At 36.3% G+C, this 24,961-nt stretch overlaps 1 protein-coding gene across 1 annotated transcript in view; it reads left to right on the top strand.

The window, feature by feature from the left end:
• Positions 1-24,961, top strand: part of pcsk5b (proprotein convertase subtilisin/kexin type 5b) — a 145,347-nt gene that overhangs the window by 109,073 nt on the left and 11,313 nt on the right. The window contains exons 21-30 of the mRNA XM_088630139.1: positions 5,789-5,891; positions 8,332-8,468; positions 11,232-11,432; positions 12,537-12,605; positions 16,162-16,204; positions 16,725-16,867; positions 19,265-19,465; positions 19,981-20,064; positions 20,187-20,385; positions 23,978-24,198. Coding sequence (XP_088486265.1) covers positions 5,789-5,891; positions 8,332-8,468; positions 11,232-11,432; positions 12,537-12,605; positions 16,162-16,204; positions 16,725-16,867; positions 19,265-19,465; positions 19,981-20,064; positions 20,187-20,385; positions 23,978-24,198 — 1,401 coding nt within the window. The remainder of the gene's footprint in view (positions 1-5,788; positions 5,892-8,331; positions 8,469-11,231; positions 11,433-12,536; positions 12,606-16,161; positions 16,205-16,724; positions 16,868-19,264; positions 19,466-19,980; positions 20,065-20,186; positions 20,386-23,977; positions 24,199-24,961) is intronic.

The raw sequence follows: 24,961 nt of genomic DNA on the forward strand, positions 1-24,961 counted from the left end.
AATCTTTTAAAGACCTTTTTTGCCAGACATTTTCTTCATTACATTTTTTCATGAATAATTGTGTTTCATATTTGAACTGAATGTCTTGAAAGCAAGACAGCAGTTATTTAATCTTTTTTTGCAAGTTAATTTACAATGCTAATGTTTAAATCTGCCCCAAATTAAATACTTTTATTTTAGAGTTTGTTATAAAACAATATGTAAAAACATATTCTCAAAACAAAATCTCAAAGGTTAACTTCAACAATTTCTGAGCAGTTGCCATGACAAAACTCCTTGTCAGTCAGTATGAAAGGGTGGGTGAACAAATTATTTTTACTACTTTGACATTTGATTGAAAAGTTATTTCTTTAATATTTTTCTCTCTCAATCTCAGTGAACTGCAATACAGAACTTCAGATTCATAACAAATGAAGTCTTAGGTGGTCCTAGCAAACAAATCTTTGTTTTTCTGTTCTGATCTGACTACTGCAGTGCCCCACCGTATGGCTGTCTGTTGTCTGCAAAACAGATGCTATATTGTTTAGGTTTTCCTTTAACAAAAACGCCTGTTTGAGTTTATTCTGTTCTGGCACCATTTTCACATCTCTAGTATAAAGGCCAATTATTGTACTATAAGAGAAACAATGCTGTGTTTCTGTGGGCCTGCATAGTTCAGTGAGCTGCATGGAAACATCATAAAGGATGTTCACAGTAACCGACTGCTTTTTTTTTTTTATTATTCCAGCTCACTAAGTGCATTTTAATTATAAATGTCTAAAAATTTTTTGAAGGAAGCAATTAAATTATGATATCATAATGCCATGTTATGTTACTTTTTAATCTTAATTTTATAACAAAATATTCCTTGAAACATTTGTCTTGAGAGTTCACTAATATTTTCATAATGGTAAACCAACCTTGGCTTAGCAGTCTCTGTATTGTTGCATATTCAGCTCCTGAGAAGATGCATGCACAAATAATTCTGGCACTATAGCACAACAGAATGAGAGCTACAGTACTTAGAGTACTATTACAAGAAAAAATCCACCTTTTGTTCAGAAGGTTTGATGATCCTCTGCAAAAACGTTGTTGTGAATGTAAAAAGCTGTGGACAATTTCACATGCCACTGTAAAACAAAAAAATGCAGGTTGATAACTACCAATTTTATATACCCATAGCCTTGTCTACACTGGATCCAGCGATGACTCATATTAAATAACTTTAGAGTCGTGAAAGGACAGTCCAATGTTTATACTGTAAATGTCTCTGAGTAAAAATAGGAATGACATTTTTCAGGAAACCATGCAAGGACATTTTTAAATTTGATTTCACAAAAAACTTAGCTATCATACATAGGGAAGTCACAACTCAAAATTAGCCAGTCATTTCTCTTATCTACCTCCAGATACTAAATAAAACATTTTTTTCGGTTACTTCCGTTACCAAGATTTATATTTCTATTTGCCAAATCATTAGTCATTAATCATTTACTCCTAGAAACATTACACAATTTATATATATTCCTTAGAACTTTGACCAGATTATGAATCACAATTCATTATTTTTGGGGTTGTTTCTAATAAATATTACTTACATAAAATTATATGATGTTCTCTTTTGTCATTCCCTGATTTCCTCAGAACTTAAAATAAAATGTTGAAAGTAAAAATTTTAATGGCTTAATATTTCAATATTCAATATATACTGAAGAAAATTGTTAAAGTTTGGCTTTGTTATATAGTTGTTAATGTTCTGTTTTAATGAATGTTCGAAACACAATAAATAATGAGAGTCAGTATCTGGATATTTGGTGTAATCTATAAGGTCTCCCATTCAATTAATTCTATATTACAGCAGAAATTAAATGCAAACGTTTAAATCTGAACAATATAAATATAGATAAATGTTATAGAGAAAGAAATATAGAGAGAGCTTCAAAAGAAAGCATTATTTTTACTTCCACGTTTTCAGAAAAATAAAGTATATGGATTCTGGATATTGATTACATATTTTTAGCTTAATATCAGAATTACTGTATTGCAAGGTGCTTTACAATAAAACATTTAAACAAAAGAAACAGGTCAATTATAATTTATTTTAGAATATACATCATCAAGCAATTAATAAAAATATAACAGTAGCTTTAAGACTCACTGACTTGTAAGATATTGACTAAGTGATCGTTCCAGTTTTGGAACAGAAGAATAGAGAGCAAAGTCAGCTGGGTTTGAAGCCTTGTCCTGGAAAATTAAGTAAATCCATAGTCTAAAAAGCACTATATCATTTGGATCTGTATAGGGAATGACAGCTCACAGATGTAGTCAGGGGTCTATTCTATTCAATGTATTTCAAGCTTTTAAAGGTGAGCAAGTGCAAGGAGATACTAACAAGTGATATATACTTATGCATTTAATTTAAAATCTGATCAGCTGAGTTCTAAACATGGACCGTAAAAAAAAAATGTTTAGATAAATCAGAAAATACTGCAATAATTCACTCTGGAAAAGACACAATGATGTTTTAGATTTTTTTTTGTATCACCTTGGAAGATAGGTTTATTAATATGTGCAATGTTACAAAGATAAAATAGACACCTTTACAAGGTGAAACAAGCATGATCATGATTGACCATGATTCACTTTGTTTCATAAGTACATTAAAGTGAGAATTGTTTGAGTACAGGTGAGGAGTTGATTTGTCCTGATAAGGCTGCAGGTTATCAAGGAAGAAAAACACAGAAACACAATATGTCCTGCTGAAGAAGAGATCAATGCCTTTCAAAACATTCAGAGGTTCAGGGCTGGAATAAAAAATCAGTGAGCAATTCTAACCTGTAATTGATGGCAATCTGACTGCATTGCTCAACATTTGATCAAGCCCTGTATTTTCACCTGGAATCCTTCTTGTGGGCTCACTGTGATGAGACAACATTCCAGCAGGACTATACACGTCCTCATACTGCTCTTGTAAAAAGACTTTCTTTGTGAAGATGAGAATGTGACAGTTATGTCATGAATCCCCTAGTTGCCAGACTTGTGCTAGTATGGTATGTGGCACTTAGTAGAGTAATAGGACAGAATCCCAGAAGACGGCATCCTCAACCTGGTGCAAAGCATGCATTGCAGTTATACTTGTTTTGTTTCTAATTCACTGGAGACGGACTGTGATTCAAATGTTAATCAGTATAAAGAATTCACCTTGCTGTTCAATAAAATGTCAGTGCACCTCCTTTAAAAAAGATCGCCATTTCCCTGATAATACCTATCTGAATGTATTGCGGTTATATGTGATCAGGCTGTCCCTCCAAATAGAGCAGCTGGACAGGAATAACTGATGAGGAATAATACTGTGACACCAGTGACTACTTATAATGATTCACTTTTCACTTCAGAAAGCTGGCTTGTGCAGCAGAGTGGCAAACCTATATAAATACTTCATCTAGCTTTCAACAAAGTATTTAAGTGACACTGCAAACATGGCAATAGGTTGTGTGATCAGACAAAGCCAAACTAACTTTTTGGTAAAATTGCAAACTGTTTCATCTGCCACAAAAACTAACACAGTGCATCACCCAGTCAACACAATCCTTAAAGTTCAGCATGGTGGTGATAGCACTATGCCTTGGTGATGCTTCTCCTCAGCAGGAACTAGAAAACTTGTTAAGATTGAAGGGAAAAATCAATGAAGCAAAGTACAGGCAAATATTAGAGGAAAACCTATTTCATCTGCCAAAGTCTTTAAATGGGTGAAAATTCACTTTTCAGCAGAGTGATGGTCCAAAGCACTAGAAGCTGTACTGTGAAAAATTGCACCAAGCCAGTGTGCAAAGTTGGTAGAGAGTTACTCTAAAGGCCTTCATTGTTGCTAAAGATGCTTCAACCAAATATTGAGCTCACGGGTCTGAGTACTTATGTAGTGAACATATTTTCGTTTTTGTTTTAAATATTTGCTGAGGTTAACTGTAATTTATCTTACACTTGGAAGTTTTAAGTTTGAGCATTTAGATTTTAAATACAATATCAAGTTTAAAAAACATGTATGTATCATAATGGAAGTTTCCAAAATGGAACACCACAGGAAGGGTCTTGTAAGACCACTGCAAGTGAAGATTTTAAAATACACAAGTTTTTTGATCTTTGGAATACATTAGAGAGATGTTATTTTCTTTGTACTCTGAGGGAGGTCTTGTATGTTATAGTGCATATCATGCAGCTTAAAGGTAGTACACTGTACTTTTATTGTCAAAACAATTCACACCAAAAGAGTGAAGAAGATGTTCATTGTATATGTCTTTTCTACAGTGGTTCCAAAAGGTACTCACTACATCTCAGTTACAATTCATAGAATAGCAACTTTCATTCATCAGTCATGCTTTAGGCTTCCAAGATTTACGCAATTATTCAAATGTCTTTAGCTTATTTTTGAATAATATGTTTTTTTTGATGCATTGACATTATGTACTGAATTCCTGTCATATAAAACAAAATTTCAATATGTCAGCACCTCTAAAGAAATACACTAGTCCCACTGCAATAGGGTCTCCTCTTGTTGTAGTTACACCTGGGTTGGACAGGCACAGGATTAGAAGGTGATGCATTTTATGTTTGTGTACTAGCAGGAAGATACTCACAAGTTATGGGATTATGCAATTTCTAACTGTAATGGTTTATTAAAGAATCTACAATTCACTTGTTGTTGAAGTAAATTCTATAGCAGTAATTAATGCAGTTTAGCAAAATATTGGAGCAACATGTTTGAAAAGTACAGTACAGTTAAGGAACAAGTAATAGGTTTATTCCATGCTGAAAAAAAGAAGAAAGAGAACACAACGTTTCGGCCGTGGAGCCTTCTTCAGGTGTCTGAAGAAGGCTCCACGGCCGAAACGTTGTGTTCTCTTTCTTCTTTTTTTTCAGCATGGAATAAACCTATTACTTGTTCCTTTGCAGCCTACGGATGCTGACGCAGCTACCCACCTGAACTAGTAAAGTTAAGTACAGTTATAAAACTACTCACACTCTATGTCTGAGAATTGAAAATAATATGTTTATTTGATTGGCTTAGAACAGGGAATCATGGGACAGACTTATGAAACATTTTTTTTCTCCTTTGGACGGGATGTTTGACATATTCCAGACTTTTCATTGTTATAGAGAAATACAAATAGGTGCTAAGAGTGATTTGATAAATTTGACAATTGCATGTCAATGAACTGCCTTTCCTTGAAAATCACTGCTATTGAGTTTGAAGTGGAACCAGAGCATGACATTTTCCTGCAAAGGTCTGTCTTGTGTTATACTGAATCTATTGATTCTGACATGAAGGGCAGATTTCCATTTTCCAGGATGAACTTTTGCTTGCCATATTTCTGAAGTTGGAAAACAATGAAAGTTTTTTTCCTGGTCTCGTGAGTCAGGCATTCATTCCTCAATTACCACGTTTAACACTTGGCTAGGGATTAGAGTGAAATAAATAGTTTCTTCAAGTCTTTCTTTTTGACCATTCCTATGCAGTAAAATAGAAAAGCAATTGTTGCATCAAACTGATCTCCCAAGCAAAGCCGTTCTTTTAATTCCTTACTTTTTGTATTTTTTGTTTTGTGTATTCAAAATTGTACATTTTATCTTGCTTTTTTAAAATTTATGAACAATGCAGGTTGAAGGTAAACATTCTGTGAATTATTCCTTACATAATTTAGCAATAATCTAAGAAAACTAATGTTGTGGACTGTTAGTACATATTAACATGTTACAGGTAAGGTATTTAATGCAGAAGAGAGATATATGTTTTCATTTTTCTGTTTGCCAGGTCAGTACCTAGATGACCAAGGAAAATGTCATTTGTGTGACGCCACTTGTTACAAATGTACAGGGCCAGATAAAGACAACTGCATTAGTTGTACTAAAACAAGGTAGGTTCCTTGACAGTAGGGACAACTTCAGCCTTAACATTTACTAGCCAAGTAACCTTTCGGGTAGTCATTTTATGTCTAAATTTCAGTGGAGCTATAATGAGTTACCCACTTCACAAAGCTTTGAATTCGTAGTCCTGCATCCCTGAAGAGGAATGCAGTCATTACCGTTGCGGAAATGTCACATCACTGATCTTTTTTCATCCAGTATGTAAGATCAATCCAATGACACACTGCCACATCACTTTGGTTTGCTCTTCCTCATTTATATCTGAGATGATGTTTTACCGGCAAGCACAGGCAAAAGACAAAAGCATGCATTAGCTTTAATTGTATCAGATTCATGATACAAATAGAGATGTGACTGAATGTGAGCACAGTTACAGAAATGAAAAAAGCCACCTTCAAAACATTTCAAACATGAGGTTAAAATGCAAGTCTTGGAAGATAACACTAAGATCCATTACCTGAGTAGTATTCGGAAAGATTTCAACACCATCAATGGTCAAACTATAGTTCAAAAGAGTAGTTGTGTTAACCCCAATCAAATTTCATTCGTGAACAATGTGACCGACCTAAAGTTCCCGCTTAATTCAATTGGCAGAGTGACTTGTTATTTCTCCTTCTTATCTGCTATACAGTGAGGCTGAGAACATACAGTGCATGCAACACTTAACCCAAATGGGTGCTGCACAATGGTGGATGAAGCTGGTCCCCTCCAATATGTAAAATACGGTGGGATCCTTTACAATAAAAAGAGCTACATAAATTACAAGTATACTGAAAAGAGAAGAAAGAAAACAAAACGTTTTGGCCGAAACATTGTGTTTTCTTTCTTCTCTTTTCTCTTTTCAGCATACTTGTATTTACAGTATGTAGCTTTTTTTATTGCAGCATGGAATAAACCTATTGTTCCTTTGCAGCCTACGCATGCTGATGCAGTTACCCACCTAAATAATCTACAGTATTACTGTCAATGCAGACTCAATTTTTGCCTTGGATAAGGAAGCTCCATCAAGTGTCCTAACAGAAAATGAAGATCTCTAGAGAGAATAGAGGACTTTAGAGAGGGCCAGATTCTGAGCCATTGAGAGAGCATTCTGTGAATTCCACGAGGAGCTCATCAAAAGCAAGTGATAAGATGTTACCGCCCCCTCAAGACTACACATCATCATCTCCTGGGAGCAGTCCCCCTACAGGTTGTAGTGAAAAACCATATGAGCTGTCAAACTGCTTCCAACAGTCTGCCCCCAAAAATGGACCAGATGTAACCAGTGAGTGGCAGTGGACTTGTGCTTAGCCCATAAGCTAGCTGAGTTAAGGGTTCTGGCCTCCACCGCTGGCTGAGAAGGACATCAGCCAAAAACACCTCAAGAAGCAGGCTCTGCGATATTCAGCACTTCTTGGCCAGGCAAAATGTAGTCTTGCAGTGGGTTAGAATTGTAGGACTCTGAACCTTTGCAACAATAGCTGACTACTAAAAAGAATCGTCATCACCTTTATCATGTACAATAACAAGCCACTCCACATCAAATTTTCAAATGGCAGAATGTACGAATCTCATCCAAAAAATCCTGAATATTATTGACAGTCAAATCTTTTAGGGTCACTGCAAGCACAGTGTAGTTTCAATTATTAAGAATGGAATAACAAAGGGCTTGAATAGCAGTACTAGAGATGAGGACTGCATCCCAATAATTTCTGATACTCCCAAGAATAAACCTGTCAAAAAATCATCAATGACAGTCAATGTCATCTGACAGCGAGGGCATAGGTTTCTGAGAAGCTGGGCTAAGGTTCTTGAGTCAAGAACATTCAAAACAACTACAAGCTAGTTAGTGCCTCTTTTGAGCATCTAACTTCAAGAAGTGGAGGTTCACTCAAACTCTTCAGGAGAGTTTGCTAACGCTTCACATAAAAAATTTACTACTTGCTACTCAGAGAGTAACTGATTCAAAATCAAGAGAGGGGAAAGAATCTAGCTCTTATGCAATTCTTTCATGGTGCAGAGATTCAAATCCAAATTATAAGCTGAAAGCAGAATCAATAAATGAAAGCCATGTTTATCCATGTCAATCCAATTAATTAAAAGTGAAAGCCAGGGAAAGCTCAATTTCTATATCAGCAGTAAGCCTAAAAGAGGCATAATCAGCTTCTAAACAAAGAAGGGAGGACCAGTGAAACATGACAGAATCACATATTAGCTGAGAAGTGGTCAGTGACATGGTACTTCCCCATCAGTGAAGACTGCATTCCATTATTGAAATCAAACTAATGGAGTTAATTGTTTTTTGTTGTGATTTTGGGACTAAAGTCAAGCTTCAAAATGGGCAAATGTTGGAATCGGTTGGCATCCATAAGAGCTACAGTTCTATGAATGAGAAATTTAAGCTTTTTGACTTTTGACTGAGATAACTCATGAGTTTGAATCTTTCCTCAGGTATTTTGATGGTGGACACTGTTTAATTTCCTGCCCAAAAGGGAAATATCCGTTCAATGGCCAGTGCCACAAGTGCCACCACACCTGCAAAGAATGCAACGATGGAGAACCATACAACTGCACAAGCTGTGATACAGGTGAAGGCATGGATTTTGCATGCAATTAGCTCTGTTGCACAAGACTAAAAACAAAAATATTTAAGGATCTTAAGAACATAAGAACAGTTATGAACCAAAAGAGACCCTTCAGCACATGGAGCCCATTTGGTACTTAATTGATAGTTGTTATCAACTATTGGTATCCAAGGATTCAGACATTTCTTGAAAGAAACCAAAGTATTATAATAAACAATTATAATAAACTTTATTTTATATAGCCCCTTTAAAGGTGGCTTCTCAAACCACTTTACAGAATGACTGTTTGTTTCTTAGGCGAGAAATACAAGAGCATATGGACACTTACCACTAGATTCTTCAATAGCTTCTACCCACAAGCAGTGCGATTGACGAACACATTTGGCCATGCCCCTCAGACCACACCTACACCATCTACCCCTTTATGATTTCTTATTTATTGCACATCTTCAGTCACTGTTTACATGTCTGCATTGTTTACATTCAAACTGTTTACTGTATACTTGTACATTGTCTACTGTTTGTATATTGTCTTGATGCATTGTCTGCACTATGCATCAAGATACTGTACAAGATACAAGATACTGTTAAAAACACATACATACTATGTGTTTTTACACTTTTTTAACAATCAAGAGACTTTCTGTAAGAATTCCATTGTACCAGTATATGTACTGGTTACATATGGCAATAAAGTTCAAGTTCAAGGTTATATCAAAGAAGCAATTTGCACTATACTAAAAATGACACATATTGATAATAATGTAGACTTAGAACAATGATCATAGGACAATTATCTTTTGCACTGAAAATATCTGTCTTTTAATTAGTTTAAAATATTGTCCAAAACAAATCAAGCCAGTTCCAGATCTGGGTCCTGAAGAGTGAATTCTCTCTGCAAAAGCATTAACGATTCTGGCTTTCATTTCTTTGCCCTTTAGAAACATTTATGTCTGGACTGTTGCAAATGATCTTTTTGCTCCAAAATCCAGTGTGAGGCCAACTGGCTTCACAGTGTGTTACTATCTAGATCTGAAAAACAAGAGGCAACTATGTTGTATGCTAAATAATTAGATTTATATGACTTGAGAAAAAGAGTGGAAAGCTTAGACTTCTGAAACATTTTAAAAAGTCTGTAACATTACAGCCATAATGGAAAGCTTTTTATAATTAATAGAACATGTCTGAATAATAAACTGTATTTTACTTTTGGATTGATTGAAACAGGGCACCAGAGGACAGAAATAGACATAGTATATGGCAAATTTATAGGGATACAATACAGACAGCAAATACATACAGTTTTAAATGTATTGTATGTTCTGTAAATACTGTGTATCTATGCAAAAGGACTCATTTAGTACTGAACATGTTACAGAAAATGACATTATCCTTTCAGAGCCTAGATTACACTGAATTCTCCTGCACAAGGAGTCCCTGCTTTTTGGTACTATGTGGCTCAAAAAGATTCATATCATGAAATATATTAAAAAAGAATAATACTTATAAAAGAAGATAGTGAAGATAGGAAAATACTATTTTATTTATTATTTTAGATTAACTAGGAAAAGAGAAATGTATTCATCATAAAAGCACCTTCATCCAGCATTGTTATGTAAAACTGAAAACATTAAACAGCCAGGAAAAGATCAAGCACAGCAGATGCATAGGCATGCAGACACTACTCAGCAGGCTCTATGTGTTACAGTAAGAAACCCGGGATTTCATGAAATCCCTAAATATTTAAGCAGGGATTTAAAAAACAATTACTAACTTTTACAGTAATGATGCAGCAGTTACAGTCTTGCGCAAGGTAATTCATTTAAATTGCTACAATAAACTTGAACATCTTCTCAATTTACCAACCGGGTAAAATAAAGGAATACAAAATCAGTAAATATTTAAGGATTTTTCAAATCTCGGGTCTTACTGTAACATAACTTCAGAATAATGTTTGAATAATTATGGAGACTAGTGATCAATGTTAATGTGAACTGTATGAAACCTAATAAGATACCAAATCATTTTCCGATCTCCCTTGTTCTCATGTTGATGTTTTATGGCTAATTACACTGTTATGTTCTCTTTTTAATTGACTTCAGTACATATTATAGGATACCTGGATACAATCTTTAAATAAGCGGGTGTTAGGGAAAAAAAAGAAACATAAAGGCAGCCACCAAGTAAAAAAACAGAGCACTTTATTTTATAGTGAGAGGAAATAAGCCAAAACTTCAAAACAAAAGCATAATCCCTTCTTTGAGTTTCTAACTAGACTTCTTCTGTTCCTCATCGGTCCCAGTACAGCTGTGAAGCTAATCTGCTTACTGGCTCTCAAACAACTCTGTCCGTAAAAAAATACAATCAGAACTCAGATGTGTCTCTCCAAATCTCTTCTCTAAATCACAATGATACAAAAAACACTCTCTTATCTTCTCTACCTCTGGTGCAAACACTTAAAGGAGGATGTGCTCTCTTCTCGGACAGCAGATCAGAAAAGACACTGGAATCCTCTGTTCCCTTTTTTTAAATTTAAACTGGTTTATTGTCCTCCATCAATTGGTCAGTAGACTGAGGGTGGCAAGTTATTCTCCACAGCTTTCAGGAGAACATACACAAGAGCGGCCATTTTGTCTGAACCAGTCATCCTATCACGATACTTATTATACCGTATAAAGCAAAACATTATGCATTTTATTTTTCAGGGCTCTTAAGCAATACGTTGATTCTAATGTCCACCTACTATATTTTTGTGGTTTTTTACAGATAAACACAGAAACGATCGCTACTACTTCCAAGGAGAATGCAAAGAATCCTGCCCTGAGCATTACTATCACTCTATGGAACAAACCTGCGAGCCCTGTCCCGCAAATTGCAAAGTGTGCACTAGAGCAGATAGATGTTTAAAATGTGATTCAGGTTTCCGTCATATTGATGGAAAATGTGAAAAGCAAGAATGTGGAGAAGGTGAGCTCCTTGTTGTATTTCACTTGATATACTGTACATTAATGAAACATCATATACTATTGGGGTGCAGAACCTTACGCAAGTATTCGGAACATGGTCTAGGTCAGACTTGCTTAAGAAAACAAATTTACTCATTCATGTCCTGTGGCCTTTTTATGGTCAGAGTACATCTGGAATATCACAGGGCAGACACACAGACATGACGCACTCACACCCAGGGCCAATTTTTCCAGAAGCAAACTAACCTACCGGCTATACCAGTATGTCTTTGGACCGTGGGAGGAAAACTGAGAAATATTTTCTTCACCATCACCATAATCATTATTATCATTATTATTGTTGGTGGTGGTGTAATTATATCAATGAAACCAAACATTGATGCCGAGCAATCTAAAGGCATCATGTAAATACATTATTACCAAATAGTAAAGGCTCCCCACCATAGAACCCTATGGAAATATCACAAATCATTTCACAGCCAAGATTCACAAACTGGCTCCTGGTAGCCAAACTGGAGCCCAACCAACAAAGTTAAATACTAGTGATCCCTAGATCATTTTGCATGTGATTCAGTAGGATTTTGACTTTGACAGTATCAAATGCTGCATTTAAATGTAGAAGAACAAAGTGACACAGAGTCAAAAGACGTTATTGTTATTGATGTCAGGTATTAATAGTATATCAGATAACTTACAAAACAAAAGAGCATGAATCAAGAAAATCAGCTTTTATTTAATTGGCGATATTGTGCACCATACTGCAATGTTGTACCCTTTATAGGTATACTGGTTCTCTTTGTCAGAGAAAACCTTTGTACTTTTACAACAAATTGATTATTTGGAGCATCCTAAAGTCCTGTAACCCCTCACTCACTATTTTATGTGGATGTTTAAGAAAAAAGCATAACTGTAAAAATACTCTTTTGTTGTTGCTTGAGTATTTTAGCGTGGATTTTACCAGAAGTAAGCAGTTAGAAAATGATGATGATACAGTATATTCCAGAGGTGACCATTTTATGTTTCAACATTTTTAAGACATGCTAATAAGAATATCCCTGCAAACTTTTTCATCCCTCATTTTTACGTTTCTCTGTTGTCTGTAAAGGTGAAGTTGAGGATCCTGATTACGAAAGCTGTGAAACCTGCGAGGAGGGATGTCAGAAATGTGCATTACGTAAGAGTTTCAGTTTCTAAAACTTCTGATCCTAAAGTCAGTTTTGATCCCGTTGAATCCTGGAGAGCCCCAGGAGTGTCAGACATCTTCAAAAATAACTTTTTTTGAAAAGCTACTAGTCTAGGAAGTCCACAAAACCTTCTCAAATAGGGTTTTCTGCTTCATTGATAGTTAAATTGATTGCACATGCTCAAAAAGTGAACAAGAATTTGCCTAGCACAAGTTAACATGAAATGTGTTCATGTTGTTCAAATTGAATGTCTTGCTTATTCAATGCAGTTTAATTTTCACTGTTGTGTTCAATTTATATTCAATATACAGAAAATAATGAAATGAGATTATACCCACAATATGAGTACCCTGTCCTCATTCAAGCACAGCCCTGAAGATAAGAATTGCAATAATTCTTTTGAAAAAGATAGACTGCTGTGTCCATTATCGTGATCAAAGTGCTTATATGAAGTCCTTCAGCCTGGGCGCAACTGATAATTTTTTCAGCACTTGCCTCTCACTGAACAGATGTTAATCAATAAATATACTGTACATTTTGTCCTTTAATCTCTTAACGTCTAGTATATTGAGGCTTCCATTTTATATCACTCGAATGAAAACAGTTATTACAATCATTTTGTTTAGGCTTCACACATTTTATTATGTTGGCAACAAATTCAGGTCTAATTGATTTGATAAAATCACTGAAAGAACACCAATGTGTCATTTTCACTGTAAGGAATGTCATATGTAGATTTGAAGTCTCTGGCTTTAAAGTTGATACCTTATAAAGCAAACCTCCACTGGCAATGTCCAGTTTGAAAAACTAGCTTTAGTGTTAGAGATGTAATCATGGAGTTGTCTTTTTTATACTGCTTATGGAGTAATAAGCAGGTTTATTCACTATGCTACATTCTGAAGTTTTTATCATATTCTATTTTACAACCTGTTATTTTACTTAGCAGGATATATCAGTGATTTCCTGCACTTTTACTGTGCTTTTTATCTTTTTCTTTTGCATGAGAGTGTTAAAATTTATTAGGTCTTTTCTGTAGCTGAGCCCTGCAGTTATGGTTAGGCCTTTACAACTCTTACTTGCATTATAATTAAACCCACAAGTAGAATCTTGTCTGACCCAACCTGTAGTGCTTGTTCTTCAGTGCTTTGAAATCTTCAATAATCTGCCTAAAGATCATCAGGCAGAGTATAAGACTTTGCACCTTTCTTCTATTGTTAATTACAGTTTGGAGTTAATTTCTGCTTATATTGTTATTTGGCAAAAATATTCTGCTATGTCCCAGGTTCATCTCAGTAAATTGAAGTTATTTTTATTTATTAAAAATTTTTATTTAATTGTTTTATGGTTACTAGTAGAGACTTTATTGCCACATGAATATGTGCATTGGAATTCATATGGGTATGGTCAGGATTTCATTTCTAGTGTGAATGTTTACATATATTCAGACATGGTTTCACTGTAGTGATGTTAGTTTATGAAGTACTGCATAAAAATGTAACCCCCCAAAAGTATAGCCTTGTAAATTTTAATATGAGACATGTCAAGCTATTTTGGCTTTTACTTGCATGTCATTGACTGGACGTCATGCAGCTGAATGTTTCGTGCTCACTCATATGACAGCAGTGCACAAATTCTCAACTGAGTGTACAGTACAAAACCAATGCGGCAGGTCAGCAGTACAGAATTTATGAACAGTTTCAGTAGCTGATTACAGTACTATCTGAACATATCTAATCTACCAACAAGTGACACAATACCAGTCACCTCCCTCTTTAATAGCTTCATAATCGCACAGCTTCCTAAACAACAACAATTTCCCTTGATCAAGAACTGGCATTAACATTTATACAGTACATACACAACATAAGAATAAGAGGTAATCTCACATACCTGCAAACAAAAACAAAATCTGATCCAGATTCAAAAGTTATTTTTTAACCATTTGGTTTAGGTCTAAAAACAGTGTTGTCATATTCTACTTAAATGCATAATTTGTTTTCCCTTTGCCACACCATTTCTAATGTAAGTATTCATTTCATAATGGCAGGACAACAGCCAACCTTTTCACAAATAAAAGAGGAATGCCACTTTTGCATTGAAAGGGCTCCATCTGCAAATACATACAATAAATACGGAGCCTGCAAAAATTCTAACCACCCTTTCCATATTTACATATTTTGTGGTCTAACACCCTGAAATGAATACACATTAAATCAGAATTAATTGTACCCTTACTCATCATGACACACACCTTCAAGTGAAAAACTAATGCTCAAACATTCTGAAAAGTAATTACAAATGAAAACCAAGAACTATGGGTTGGATAAGAGGACACACCCCTTAGGTAGTACTTCTTGGAAACACCCTTTGCTTGAATTACAGCTATAATTCTGTACTAGATTCCTCCTTAGAGAACTGTTCAATTGCTCAATATTCAATTGAATTGAGGTCAGGGTTCTGAATGGGCCACTCAAGGACATTTATCCTTTTGTTTAGTCACTCCATTGTTGATCTGGATGTGTACTTTGGGTCGTTGTCACGCTGAAGGGTAAATGTCCGTGCCAGTTTCAGCTTTCTTCCAGAAGGCAGCAGCTTTTCTTCACAGATTTTTCTCTGCATTGCTCCATTCATTTTCCTTTCCATCCTGACATGTACCCCAGTTCCTAGTGATGAGAAACATTCAGATGCTGCCACCACCATTATTCACAATAGAGATGGGGTTGTTTGCAATGTGTTGGGTTTGCGCCAAAGTATAATATTGTTCAGTGCATTTAGGCAAAAGAGTTCCATTTTAGTTTTTTTAGCCCACAAAACATTTTGCCATGTTTGCAGTGTCACTTGAATGTTGTTGTTTTCAGTAATGTCTTCCTTCCTGTCCTCCTGCCATATGTCTATGGAATGCCTGGGATATTGTGGTCACACGCACACTTTGACCAGTCTTGGCTATAAAAACCTGTAGCTCGTTCAACGTTGACATTAGCCTCTTGATAGTCTCTCTGATCAGTGCTTCTTGCTTAGTCTTCCAGTCTGGATAGATAGCCTGATATAGGCAAAATCTGGGTGTTGTTATACACATTCCACTTCTTAATAATCAATTTCCTAGGGATCTTAAAGGCCTTTATTTTTTTGCTCTTTTTATAGCTCCTCGTTGCCCATAATATACTCTTTACTTTGAGATGCACTACACATTAGAGGAGACCTACAAGAACAGCTCTCATTTTATTCTGAAATGATCACAATCACTGCAGATGAACACAATTAAAGGCTAATTAGCTTGTTGTGTGATGTCGGGCCATTAAACCACAAAATGTGTTATTTTTAAAAGGGTGTGGAGACTTTCTTTAGAAACTATATACTGTATATTGAATATACTGTATGTGTTCTCTTATTTTGTATTTGGAAGTGACATACAACAAAAAATGAACATGTTTTAAATGTATCAAGAATGTGCCATATTTTAAAAGATTTTTATTTTTTACACAATTGTGAAGTTAGTTATGAAAATGTAACAAACCACAAGTAATACTGTTTGGACTGTTTTTTTAGATGACCCTAGAAACTGCTCATCATGTAGAGAGGGGTTTTACAGGTGAGTTCATACACAGTTTTCTTAATTTAAGAATTTCCACAGCAGTGTTACGAATAATTTTGCACAAGTAACACATATAAATATTTTGATTAAATTTGTTCTAATACCATTCTGCCAGCGTATTTAATGAGTTAAGATTAATATTCTTAAGGAAGAAAAAAATCGAATCTTTTGATTTGATATGGTGGTTATGTATTCTGAAGCACAATTTCCAGGAAAATTAGCAAGCGCATTATCAAAATGCCAGGATATTACAATTAAATTGAATATTTTTATCAGAACCATCATATAAATCATTGCATTCCACAATGATAGCAGTTCTCTATATGGTGTATTAAAGCCAGACTGCTTCTGCAATAAGGAGTGTGGTTAAAACTAGCATTGTGCTAACACAAATGTACTTAATCAATTTTAATCACTTTTATAGTTCAGAATGAAATATGGTAGTGTTAGCCGCTGACAAAAGTATTACCAACACTTGATACAAAATGTAATAAAGGGATAATCATTTTTTTTTCAGATTCCAAACAAGATGCTATAGATACTGTCCTGCAAAGACTTACAATGTGGATGACAATTTGGAATGCAAAGAATGTGGAAAAAATTGTATCAGCTGTGATGCAAATCAGTGCTATTGGTGTGAAGAAAGATTCTTCCTTTCAGGTATATTTTATTTTTACTACTTTTATTTCATGACACAATTATTTCATAAGTTATGTCATAAGTTATTAAATCCAAAATATTATTATTAATTTATGGCAACAACCATTTACTGTACTCAATATACTGTAAAATGATATGCACAAAAGGCATTTGAGAGACTGCCACATATACTTTCTTGGAAGTAATATACAGCAAATAAAAATAATTTCCAAGATGAACATCTAAGTGTGATTTTAAACAGTCAAGTAAATAATTTGTTAGTTCTAAAACACTACATAGCTACAATGCTGTGCTCATGGCGTGTTTTAAACCACCATTACCACTTCAAGCTAAAACAGAATGGATTGATAATGGATGAATCTTTCATTACACGCTATGGCAAGCTTTACACCATCAGCTCAAGAAGAGAACGAGGCTGTTGCTGTAGCGGTTTGACACTGTGAGCACTGTTTAAGCTTTATAGTGGCTACCAGCCAACCTAGATCTAAAGCTATGTTGCAGTCTCTATACCATCTTTTGGATAGAGAAATCAAAGGAAGGATGTTGAATTAATGGAGTTTGATTTGCCATCACAATTCAACCACCTTCGTGTGTTCCTGGATAACTGCCTAATGATGTTTTGTCTTACCTACTGATACATCTGTCTATATAAGAGATATCTTCCTACTATAGATTCAGATGATCGAGGTCACTTATATGCCAAACTTGACCAAATTCTGTGTATAATCAGAAAGGAGATCTGATGTATTCTACATTGAGTCATCGTCAACAAGAGATGTGTCTGGAATCGAATAATTGACAAAAAAGGAAATAGAAATATGTTGGAAATATAAACTCTTTCCCTTACCAAATCCTGAGAGCTTGGGTTTGTCATCACCAACACCATGTATCAGATAAACAGACTCAATATATCATGGCAACATCCACGGCCCAATCTTCTGCCACCTGATTGACTTGATTAACAAGTTCATTTTAACCATTCAGTTACGCCTATAAAACCATCTGCCAAACATTATCTGTAGAAAAAGCAATACCCACGGAAAATAAATCAAACTTTCAAAAGGATCCAACCTTCAGAAAGAATAGAGAGATTTGGAGAAAAGAGAATATTTTTTCACAAACACATTATAGAAATGTATCAAGCTTTAAGCTATCAAGAAAGGAAGAAAGGTGTCTGTACAGCTTGGGAAAGCTTCAAGACAAAAATCACAACTGCTTACAGAGATGTGAATTTTATACTTGGAAACACTGAAATTGAGTCATTATCATTTCATGTACAGAATAAAAGTTTGAGGTAGATTATAAAAAAGACAGACAGTTCAGGGATAATAAGATATTAGTGAATTTAAGATTTACAGAAAATAACAACAAACTTCTTGTTTCATGCTCATCTATACATAGTATTTCCAAATCTTTGAATGATATATATATACAGAGAAAGAGGGGCAATGAACCTGAATTTGAATAAATATACTATGATGTTGTGGCACCACCTGCTGGAGATCAGGAATAAACTGATGTGACAATGTTATCAGCCATTGAGGAAAATGGGAAACGTGCCAAAGTGACTCTCACTGGAACAGGACTTTCTGCAGCTATAGTGGTTGTAAATATTAATTTTACAAGTTGACCATGTTTCATTGAATTTAATTACATGCTCTTGTCCCGTGAGTGCTCCCTTGTCTGTGCTATCATTTTAGTTATGAAAATTAAGAGACCATTTCAATTACCTATTTGATTTTTAGTAGTAAAACTATCCAAAAATCTCATCCAGTCATTTATTGAAAAAAATCAGGGTTTTGGCTTCAGCAATATGGCTAAGTAGCTTGTTTCATACTCCCACAAACCTTTGGTTGAAGAAGCTTCTCTTGTTCTTTTTTTAAAGCACCTCCACATAGTGGAGCTACTTGTGTCTTCTGGTTTACATGTCACTGCCTATTCTGAAGATTTGAGTTTATCAATTCCCTTGAGGATTTTGAATACTTTATCAGTCACCTCACATCTTCACTATTCAAAACTAAAATGGACAGATACAGAGAACTCGGAACCTACACCTCCTGAAGCAACTGTAATCAACACAGACCATTAGACTATTATATCTTGTGTCTGATATTCCAGGAGATGGCACACCATAACTTAATAACCAACCCTGTTTCGGTGAGTGAGTTGGGGCAGTACTGTATGTGACAGACATTGTTGCTGTATTGTGTCATTTCAGAGAATGGAAAGCAGTAAGGAATTGTTTCCACAAGTAGAACTTAATAAAGAAGATGGCAGCTTGGCAGCTTCCCTTTTTTAAAGTTTTAAAAAAGTGATCTTGTTACTGTAATTAGATGTAAACGTATGTTTTGTAAACCCTATGGCTAAAAAAGGCTAAAATGGTGTGTTAACTTCCAGATGATGAATGTGTGGAGAGGTGCGATGATGGCCTCTATGGTGACCAAGAAAGTCAAGAGTGTAAACCTTGTCACCAGGACTGTAGAACCTGCGGAGGACCTTACTCAGACGACTGTGACTCTTGCCCAGGAAATGCACAGGCAGTAAAAGGAAAATGCAAGGGTATCAACAGTCCCTGTGATGAGAGAACCTTCCTTAACGGTATGTTATGGATCATATAAACTCTAAAAGAACATTGTGCTATAGATTATCATAGAACCGAAACCCCACTAGCCTACTGGTCTACAAGATGTGTTCTTATTTATAGATAGTGGTTATCTATGTAAAGAACTAAGGGTGAACTTCCATTTGAGATAAAGACGGCATCTTTCATTGACCTCGCAATGTTTTTGAAAAGTGATTATTAGTGTCTAGCTGCATGGAAATTTCCAGATCTTACAAGTATCTGGACAAGGAGAATCACCTGCCGTAGCTGCACAACAAATCACAGGAACCACAGGAAACTACAGTTTCACCTCATTTTTCCATTTGATGACATTTGACGATCCCATTCTTCATTTAGGATTAGTATATGGTGTGAGACTGAGTCTTATTCCAGATGATATATAATTTTATAACTATTCATCTCTTCCAGGCTTCTATAGAATCTTTCATTTCTGTTCTATGGCAAAATTCTTGCAAAATATTATTCCTTATTAAACACTCTTTTTTTCCAGATTATAGTGTTTGCGAAAAATGTCATCCCTCTTGTAAAACATGCTCGGGTACAGAAGAAAGTGAGTGTAATTCTTGTGATCAAGGTAAATAGTTCTGAACATCTCAGTTGTTACAGTAAATTATTTCATTTGTCCATTTTGATTTGTGTTGCAACAGGCAAAAGGCACATTCATGCACATTAATGAACACTTTTGTTATGTTTCAGGTCGCTTTTTGACCGCACAACAAACCTGTGTTGAAAAGTGTCCCAGTAAAACCTTTGCTAATGTTTCCAGTTGGAAATGTGAGGATTGCAAAAAAGGCTGTGCAGAGTGCATAGAGAAGAGCCAATGTCTGAAGTGTCTTGCTGGGGAAAAAAATACTCTTTATTTGTTTAAAGGAAAATGTGTAACTGAGTGTCCAAGGTCAGAATAACCTGATTCTAATTTAAAGTTTGACCACTGTGTCATACCCATATAGAAAGTTTTTAGTGTGTGAATAAACATTATGTATATGTGTGTGGAGAGGAAAGTGAATGAAAATGAAATGAATACTCTAAGAGTATAGAAGGTTAAGAGGGAAATGAACACAGTGAGCATGGTCTTTAGAGAGAGAAAATTACATCCTGAAACCTGGATGTAAGGAAAAATTCCAGTATGAACAGCATGAAGTCAAAGATTCCTAGGTCCAAAAAGGATGACAGCAAAACATCATGATTGAAGGTGTTAATGGCAGGCAAAACTAGGAAAATCACAACAGAATGGAAAATCAGTGACAGAGAAGTTTGTTTTCATAGACTGTGTACAGTTGTACCCACGTTGTAAAGGGCTAAGGAGGGAATGTTTCTGAAGAAGGAAACAATAAAGGGCTCCTGAAGATCAGGATGAGATGAGAATTTTTCAAAAAAAAAGAAAGAAGGGACGACAGAGAAAACATTAATGGTAAACTAAGATGGCAAGAATCCAGTCAATACAGCAAGCTCATCTTGTTCTGAATCTCTGTGTTTTACAGTACAGTAAACACCTCGAGTATGAAATCCCTTTGTCTGCTATAGTGAAAGGGACAATTAACAGAAACCAATCAACCCTAACCTAAAGTCTTTGGGAAGGGGGAGAACACTGGAATACCAATGAAAATCCACCCATCAGCTGAACAACAGCTGAACTAACAGTTTTTTATACAGCATCAATTGCTTTCTCAGCGTCATGAAGAGACAAACATTTTGTACAATTCACTTCTTGGTCTGGTCAGTTTTTATACTTTCAGAGGCATAAGGAAGAGTTGGAATCTAATAAACTACATAAATGCATTCACTGACAATTCCAAATAAATACCCCCACATTGGAGTTAAAAACCTCTCAGTGACATATGCCAGCAGCCATATCACCCTGCAACTCACAACTGGCAACCCACTGAAGCTAAGCAGGTGTGAGCCTGGTCAGTACCTGGATGGGAGACCTCCTGGGAAAAACTAAGGTTGCTGCTGGAAGAGGTGTTAGTGGGATCAGCAGGGGGCGCTCACCCTGCAGTCCATGTGGGTCCTAATGCCACGGTATAGTGATGGGGACACTATACTGTAAATAAGCGCCGTCCTTCGGATGAGACTTAAAACCGAGGTCCTGACTCTCTGTGGTCATTAAAAATCCCAGGGCGTTTCTTGAAAAGAGTAGGGGTGTAACCCCGGCATCCTGGCCAAATTTCCCATTGGCCCTTACCAATCATGGCCTCCTAATAATCCCCATCTATGAAATGGCTTCATTACTCTGCTCTCCTCCCCACTAATAGCTGATGTGTGGTGAGTGTTCTGGCGCACTATGGCTGCCGTCGCATCATCCAGGTGGATGCTGCACATTGGTGGTGGTGGAGGGGAGTCCCCATTACCTGTAAAGCGCTTTGAGTGGAGTGGCCAGAAAAGCGCTATATAAGTGTAAGGAATTATTATTATTATTATTATTATTATAAATGATTCTGCACTGAGAAATCAGTACAGGGCCTGTTGTGCAGCAGATGCAGAATGAGATCTACATTCTGAATGAGTCATAGGGGATTATCTACAGTAAAGATATGAAGATATCCTGGATCCTTGGCCAGATCTGTCCAGATTGTAGCCTGTGTACTATGGTGAGCTGAATGGGAAATGGAGAGGATACAAAGCAATCTTCTTGATACTCTGCCAGACATCTCCATTCCAAGTGTTCAGATCTATAAGTACACCTTCAAGTCACAGGATTTGCTAAACACCAAGTAAAGGAGTTCATGACCTATGTTATTGGAGCATATCAGAGCTTTATCTTTATCTATCAGACTTAATCTGATCAGTTGCAAAACCTATGTGTAAAGAGTCTCCACTAAAAGATCAAAAACAGATCTGAGATTAGCTCTTTAGATTCAGATTCTGAATAGTAAGGCCAGCTGTTTTCAATGTCAAAGTCTAAACTGTGATTTCTGCTGTTTTCAGTATCAAAGTCTGTACACTGTTATTTCTGTTGTTTTCAGTGTCAAAGTCTAAACTGTTCGCTCTATTGACGTTTCTTAATTCTGTATCAGTCTCTTCAATGTACGGTTTGCTGCCACTGAGGAAGGGGAAATACTGTTGTCTAGGGTCAGCACAAGCTTGATTTGTCCAAAGGAAAGAACGTAATAATAATAATTATAATTGCTTACACTTATATAGCGCTTTTCTGGACACTCCACTCAAAGCGCTTTACAGGTAATGGGGACTCCCCTCCACCACCACCAATGTGCAGCATCCACCTGGATGATGCGACGGCAGCCATAGTGCACCAGAACGCTCACCACACATCAGCTATCAGTGGGGAGGAGAGCAGAGTAATGTAGCCAGTTCATAGAGGGGGATTATTAGGAGGCCATGATTGGTAAGGGCCAATTGGAAATTTGGCCAGGACACCGGGGTTACACCCCTACTCTTTTCGAGAAGCGACCTGGGATTTTTAATGACCACAGAGAGTCAGGACCTCGGTTTTACGTCTCATCCGAAGGACGGCACCTGTTTACAGTATAGTGTCCCCGTCACTATACTGGGGCATTAGGACCCACATGGACCACAGGGTAAGCGCCCCCTGCTGGCCCCACTAACACCTCTTCCAGCAGCAACCTTAGTTTTTCCCAGGAGGTCTCCATCCAGGTACTGACCAGGCTCACACCTGCTTAGCTTCAGTGGGTTGCCAGTTGTGAGTTGCAGGGTGATATGGCTGCTGGCAATATCTAGAAACGTAGCAAGTCCAGTTCTAGATCTTTTAGTTCCGTGATTCAAATCATTGTTTCTCTGATTTGTGTAATCTAATTTGCCTGATGTTATTCTGCCCGAATATAATAGAGAGGTACAGTATAAATTCTGGCTTAGAGTTCAAGAGTAAGAAGCTGAGTTTATAAATAGAGGTGTGAAAGAATAGAAAGATGGAGGAGGAATGCAGGAGATGTGAAAGAATGGAGAAAGGGGTTTGCAGAAACAAAACATGCACACAAATTGAAGAGTAAATATGAATTCTTGGTGATTCACAGTGGTCAGAAATAGGAAAGTGGGAGTAACACCAGGAAAAAGAAGATAGTATGCAGTCTGCGACCAGTTTTGTCAATAGGAAGACAGCTGAAAACAAAAGGAGTCAAGAGGAAGGAGTACTGTGGAATGACTAGAGTCTGTTATATAAATATTAAAGTCACCTAAGAGGATGGCGTTAGCAGAGGAAATAAGAGAACTGAGGGTGAGATCAAGGGCAACTTTGGTGTGGTAAAGAGTTCCCAAATGACACAGAGAATTTAACAGCATTGAGCTCTGTGGTTCTGACACAGAGGGAAGAAATGGCAGAGGATAAGAAAAGTACTACATTGGAGAAAATCTACCACCACATCCTGAGGTGGAGCAATATAGGCCGATGACAAAGCTACTGTAAATAAGCTTCCTTTTTCAATGTGTCATTATCCTCTTGCTTTCAAACTGTTCATTGAATTTATCAGTTGTATTTTGTTATAGCTAATAAAATATTTCTTTCTCCTTAGAGGATATTTTGAAGATTTCAACATTATCTGCTCAAAGTGTTCCCCAGAGTGTAAATCCTGTATGAATAATTCCACATACTGCCTGTCCTGTACTCAGCAATATGTACTATACAATCATGAGTGTGGCAAAACATGCCCTACTGGGTATTTCCCAAGTAATGGAATTTGCCAGCGTTGCCCACCAGATTGTAAGGAGTGCAGTTCTAATGGTACCTGTACAGGTGAGTGTGCAGTATCTGTTCCTAATAATATATTGTATTTAATGCAGCAAGACACCATTGAAATTTCACCATTAAGTACTCAAGCATGCCAGTGGGGGGCACTTTTAAACCACACTTGAGTCATCACCACACTTCGGTTAGTATGAGTATGCAGAAACATGGTGATCTGTGATGGCAACATTGGTAGTATCAGCTTTGGGTGCAACAGAAAAAGAGATTGAGGGGCAAAGAAATAATCAGTTCTAAGGCATGATTTATGGGCAGTCAAACAACTACATCCTCTGGCCAAAGGGTTAAATGAATGCCATATATCTAGCAAACACAGATCAGACACTCACTTCCCAATTTCTGTAGATGCCAAAGGCTCAGTATTCCTTCAACTTTAAACTGTCAAGTATATGATTCCTGGCAGCTCTCATACTGCACCTGCACATACAGTTGCATCCAACGTATTGAGTTCAAGCAGTGATTTTGCCAGAGGTTATAAAAATCCATTTAAAACTTTGTACAAGTGTAAGATGAGATAAAACTATTTATCTAAAAAACAAAACATTTTTTAAAAATACTGCTCTTCCATAGTGTGAGTTAACAATCTCAGGGGTCTCCAACCCATGTCCTCATGAGCCCAGATCAAGAAAGTGTTCAATCAAATCACCGATTTCTAAAGACTTGGAGCAATCTCATCGTTAGCCATAGTGCCCTTCTGCCCCTTAAGATTACTTCATTGATTGATCAATATGTTACAGGAATAAGTTAATAATGT

Source organism: Lepisosteus platostomus, chromosome 4, assembly GCF_059453375.1.
Source record: "Lepisosteus platostomus isolate fLepPlt1 chromosome 4, fLepPlt1.hap1, whole genome shotgun sequence".
NCBI lineage: Eukaryota > Metazoa > Chordata > Actinopteri > Semionotiformes > Lepisosteidae > Lepisosteus > Lepisosteus platostomus.